The sequence below is a fragment of the Acanthopagrus latus genome, chromosome 22, assembly GCF_904848185.1.
Source record: "Acanthopagrus latus isolate v.2019 chromosome 22, fAcaLat1.1, whole genome shotgun sequence".
Classification (NCBI taxonomy): Eukaryota; Metazoa; Chordata; class Actinopteri; order Spariformes; family Sparidae; genus Acanthopagrus; species Acanthopagrus latus.
Genome location: NC_051060.1, coordinates 17,659,266 through 17,665,265, shown reverse-complemented (window position 1 = coordinate 17,665,265; position 6,000 = coordinate 17,659,266). Strand labels below are relative to the sequence as shown.

Here is a 6,000-nt window from a genome sequence, read left to right as displayed (position 1 = left end):
CAACCCGGCTGAAGATGAAAATGCAACAGTAGAGACCACTATGGCAGCCAAAAGTGAATGTGAATCTGACAAAGAAGAGGCTGTGGAAGAAGGGGCGGTCAATGATGATGAGGAGATTGCTGCCACCAGTGCAGATGAGAGCGATGGCACAATCACAGCTGATGAATCATCTAAGGAACCAGCTGAGGAAACAGCACCTGAAGATGAGATGACGTTAGAAAATGAGATTGCTGTCACAAGTGAAGATGAAGGAAAGGAAGAGACTGCTGTGGCAGACACAACTGAAAATGAATCTGAGAATGAGGAAGCTGTGGAAGAAGAGATTCAGGCCACCACTGCAGATGAGTCTGCAGATGACAATGAAGGCACAACCACAGTTGATGAATCGTCAAAAGAAACAGCTGGAAAGGCAGAAACTGAAGATGAGATTGATGGCGAAGAAGAGAGTGCTGTCACAGGTGAAGATGAATTGAAAGAAGAAGCTGCTGAAGCCACACCAGCTGAAGATGAAAACACATCAGAAAATGTGGCAGACATGACTGAACATGAATCTGAACAGGATGAGGAAGAGGAGGTTGTGGTAGAAGGGGCAGCTGAAGATATGGAAGAGACTGCTGCCACCAGTGGTGATGATTCTGCAGATAGCTTAAATGCCACCCAAGATGAAGAAGACAGTGCAGGAGAAAATGATGCTACTGGCAATGAACTGTCAAAGGAACCAGCTGAAGACGCAACAACTGAAGATGAGCTTGTCGTAGAAAATGAGATCGCTGCTACAAGTGAGGATGAACTTAAGGAAGAGACTGCTGAGGATGAAGATGCAGAAGAGACCACTATGGCAGCCACAAGTGAACATGAATCTGATGAGGCTGTGGAAGAAGGGACAAGCAACGATGAAGAAAAGCTTGAGTCTGCAGATGACAACAACGCAGCTGATGAATCATCAAAAGATCCGGCTGAAAAAGCAGAAACTGAAGATGAGATGGCTGCAGAGAAAGAGAGCAATAGTGAAGATGAACCAAAGGAGGAGGCTGCTGAAGATGAAACTGCAGATGAAGAGACTGCTGAGGCAGCCACAGCTGAAAATGAATCTGACAAAGAAGAAGCTGTGGAAGCAGCAATGGCTGACAATGAAGAAGAGACTGCTGCAACTAGTGATGAAGATTCAGCAGAAGATGCCACCACCAATGATGAGACTGCAGAGGAGAATAATGCCACTGGTGATGAACTGTCAAATGAGCCAGCTGAAGCACCAACAACGGAAGATGAGACTGCTGCAGAAAAAGAGACAGATGCTGTAAGTGAGGATGAATCAAACGAAGAGGCTGCAGAAGCCACCAGAGTTGAGGATGAAAATACTGCAGAAGAGTCTGATGTGCCAGCCATGACTGAAGATGAATCAGAGAAGGATGAGGCTGTTGAAGCAGGGATGGTTGAAGATGGAGAGCAGACCGTTGCAACAGATGATGAAGATGACACTGCAGATATGATAAATGATAAAGCAATGACAGCTGAAGATGAAAGTGATGTGGGAAAAACTGAAGATGAATCTGACAAAGATGCAGCTGTGGAAGCAACCGGTGCAGATGAGTCTGAATCAGATGAAAAGGGCACAACTGAAGATGAGATCATTGAAGAAAAGGAAATTGCTGGCACAAGTGAAGATGAAATGAAGGAAAAAGCAGCTGAAGCCACAGCGGCTGAAGAAGAAGATGTGTCAGAAGATGTGGCGGACACCACTGAACATGAATCTGACAAAGAGGAGGCTGTGGATGCAAGTGAAGATGTGGAGGACACGGCAGCTAGCAGTGAAGATGATTCTGCAGAAGGCATGGATACCACCACAAATGACGATGAAACCACAGAGGACAATGATAACACAGCCAAAGCTGACAAACTGTCAAAAGAGCCATCCGAAGAGGCTGTTCCCACGGATGATGATGTCACCAAGGAAGATACTGTTGAGGTAGCCTCCGCCACAGAAAAAGAAAATTCATGTGAAGAGGAAACCACTGAAGCTGGTAATGAATCAAACGAAGAGGAGATGGAAGAAACTACAGATGGAGAAGTACTCGAGCTACTTGAATCTACAAGAGAAGAAAGCTCCAAAGCTGTGACTGAAAATGAATCAAACGAAGAGAGTGATGAATCAGCCACTGGTGAAAATGAATCAGCAAATAATGCAACAACAGATGTAAATGAGAGTGCAGAAGAAGAGGATTCATCTAAGGTTACAAATGATGATGAATCTGGAGAAGAGCTTTCAGAAACAAAGCCTGAGAAAGAGACTGTCGATGAAAGTGCAGCAGAAGATGAAAATGCAGAAGAGGGAAACATGGCTACTGATGAAAAGGAGACTGAACATGATGACGTGGCATCAGAGACAGAATCACCTGAAAGAGCTGAAGAAAGCAGTGCTGCTGAGGATTTTGTCAAAGAAGATGCACAAGGTGAAGATGAGGATCATAATCAAGAATCAGAGGCTGAAAATGATGGGGAGGAATCTGCTGAAAATGAAAGTGCAAGTGCAACAGGTGAAGACTGCACAGGAGATGAGATTGAAGAAACAGCAGAAGGAGAATCTGAAGAGCCTGAAGTGACAGGAAATGAGATCACTGAAAGGGAAGAATCTGATGAAAATTCAGAAGATGATTCTGCAGAAGAAAACATACAGCAACTTGCCGAAGGAGCAGGCGAAGAGGTTGTCTGTGAATCTAATCCTGACAAAGACAGAGAAACGTGCAAAGAAAGTGACGCTGAAGATAATGAGGAAGATGTTTTAACTGCGAGGCACAATGAAACAGAAGGGCCTGATGATGTGGTGGTGCTGAAGCCAGACAACGATGAGGATGAAGAAGAGGAAGAAAAAGAACCAGTGGACTGTGAAGATAATAATGAACAGACTGTAACAAAAAGCAAATGCATTAGCATCCCAAATGGAAGCCATGATAATGATGAAGACAATGTCGAAGTGTCCAATAAGGAGGAGGAAGAAACTGAGACAGGCAATGAAGACTGCAGTGGAAACCAGGGAGAATCAGCTGATGGTGAAGACGAGGCAGAGGAAGATTCAGATGAACCAGAGGATGAAACTGACAAAGATTTTGTTCCAAGCAAGACGGATAAACAAGAGGCAGCTAGAGGAGCACCTCCGGAGAAGACATTAATCCCAATAGATACTTTGATCAAAATGAGTGCAGAATCTGAGGAAGGTGCTTATGCTGATGTTGAAGATTCTGAGCCTGAAACAAACAGCCAAGAAGTTACAAGGCCTTAGTCAAATACTTTGAAAAAGATTTCATCACAAGTTGACTATGTGACTTTTGAAAGGCTCAGGGGAACCGCAGGTAGATGAGGAGCTGAAGATAAGAAGAAGACAGCTAATGATATTGTTAAGTGGTTAAAGTCAGGTCTGCCGCAGGAGACCTAACTAGAACTTGAAGAAAAGAATTGATCTGGATTGTTCTCATTTCTAACACGCACAAAAGAAATGCAAGCACCTTTTTCAGAATAAACAAATGCACAACTGCTGATCATACAGTTCTATGATAAGGGAATCTTGAAAACTTGAATGTATATACTGTTAGTAGGTGGTTTGCAAACTTTGTACGCAAATCTAACAGATACTTATTTCCTTGCACTATAAGTATTGAGAGTATAACATTCTACTTACTGCAACCCTGAGCCTCAGTCAGAACATGACACTAATTATAGACTATGTTTTATGGTATATTAATAGATATGACTGTTACATTAATTGAAAATGTCACATATGCTATTACATTTTTTGCAGGATTAAGTAAGACTGAATGTATTTTATCTAATCAGGTATTCTTTTGAGAGTCTTGGTTTCAAAGTAAAAGACTAAAATACTACAATATATATTTTTCTAGTTATTGTATTTTTCTGGAGAGCCAGAAAATGCAGATAATATTAATTTTTAATGTTTAACTTAATATTGTGCAGATACAGTCCTGTTCATGGCAGTACTGAATAAACAGGGTGGTGGTTAACATCAGTGTGAGCATCTGTGCAATTCCATTAGATAAACTGAATTAATGCTTTAACTGATTCCTAAAAACAGGTGAACTTTGGAAAGTAGAACAAGTAATGTCAAGGTTTTATGCATCATGACAGACTCTCCTATTCCTCTGTGTTTTAGACGATTCAACAGTGTTTATCAGTAAGAAATTACATCCCTCTCTGTGTTACAGAGCTACCTTTGCTGAATGTACTGTACTTATTATCTCTGAAATTAAATGATTTAAAGTCATTATTTGTGTTATTTGTTTGTAAGACATAATGTTGAAATTCAAAACAAAAATCAAATGGATGATTGATAGATATATAAGTCACTTTCCTTTTAAGGATCTTGGCTAGTTGTGCATTAAAACACTGCTAAGTAGCATGTAGGTGTGTTTTTTTTGTAAATGTATGCAATATCGGATCAGTGCATAGACTTATGTACTTAAGGATTTTTGGCAGTATTGATTCTGGTATAAACCTTTAAAAAGATCTTTTAAAATGCAAATTATCAGCCTGCTACAGAGATGACACACTACTGATGCAGATTCACAGCATCACCCGGAGAGACTTTGTCCAGCCAACAGTAATGAAAATCAAACTGAAGTGTGTGTTTTGATGGGTTATTTTTCGGCAGGGCTGTAATAACATTTCATGCAAATCCATCAGTGCAAAAGCGACTACAAGTAGTCTGAACAATTTACTTAGTTGTCCAAGACTACTGAAAACACATGTAATAGATATCCCATAAATGTAATCAACTTTTTAAGGGGAGATATGGTGAACAAGTGCGTGAGATTGTCTATTGAGACTTCATTCATTCCCCTTCTTCTGTGAGCCCCATTAGACAAAGCTGATGGATGTGCCGCTCTCAGAGTTTTCCATTTGCAGTCTCTTGTGGTCATGTGACATACATAATTGGTGTCACTCTGATTGACTGCATAACACCACAGTGAGGGCCAGGGGCCACTCTCCTCCAGCTTTCTTATGAGACGAGAACATGGCGCGCTGCCTCTGAAGTCCTTTTTGCTCGCATGTGCTTCCTGCATGCAACAGCTATGGAGAACTCTGGGAGGTATACTTGCTGTCACACCGACATTTTAGAGTGGGGAAAAAATCAATAAGATAGACTGACTATTGGACTTACATTCATCCTCTTCCAGAAGCTCCAGTGGGATGTTGCTCCATAGCTGCTGGTTGTATCTGTATGCTAACGTGCTAGCTTGACAGCCTGAACCAGCTAGTAACTTGTATGGGCTTTTTCTTCAGCTTCTCAGGGTTTCTACTGCTCCACTGTGCCAAGAGAGGAATACACCTTGAAGAATCTTCTTTTTTTTTTTTTTTTTTTTTTTTCCAGTTGTGTACTGTTCGCCTGGTGCTATACCTTCTGAGAGATTCAGAGGATTCAGAGAGTGAGGATGTCAATGGACAAAACAAAAAAATAATGAACTTTAAATCCTTGCTCATGGCATTTCTTCCTGAGCCGGCTAGATAGATTTTTCATTGGCAATGGAGGCTGTTTAACAATGAAGACGACTCCCATGATCCCATATTACTTGTGTCTTTTGATCGAGAGACCCCTAGTGGCATAAGATACATACTGACTAGTGTGTTTTTTAAGGTTGGCACACCTGCTCAGGTGTTTTCAATTAACAACTCTGGCTAATTAGAACTCAAGGTGGTTCAAGGTTCAAGGTGAGTGGAGCCATTTTCAGAATCAACCATTTTTAAAGCGATGTCAGTGATATTTTTTGTTAAATCAAGCATCAGAACCTTAATTACATTATTTTTTAAAGTTTTTTTTTCTTTTGATATTTGGGGTGATCTCACTTTTTCTATACTTATATATGCTAAATTATTATTTTCAAATATACTGGCTGACCACAGTCATGGGATCTGCTTTTAGTCTAACGTGGCATTGCTCCTCAAGGGGCAATTGTTAAAATTGTACTTAATAAGACACACAAACCTGTTTTG

General features: G+C 40.9%; 1 protein-coding gene across 1 annotated transcript; it reads right to left on the bottom strand.

Moving 5' to 3' along the window:
• Nucleotides 1–180: 180 nt before the first annotated feature.
• LOC119013025 (serine-rich adhesin for platelets-like) lies at nucleotides 181–2,474 on the bottom strand. Its single transcript, XM_037087330.1, has 2 exons — nucleotides 1,334–2,474; nucleotides 181–1,228 (listed from the first exon to the last, which is right to left on the bottom strand). Exons 1-2 carry the CDS (start codon nucleotides 2,335–2,337, stop codon nucleotides 325–327), a joined length of 1,908 nt encoding a protein of 635 aa, XP_036943225.1. The 5' UTR covers nucleotides 2,338–2,474; the 3' UTR covers nucleotides 181–324.
• Between the last annotated feature and the right edge of the window lie 3,526 nt (nucleotides 2,475–6,000).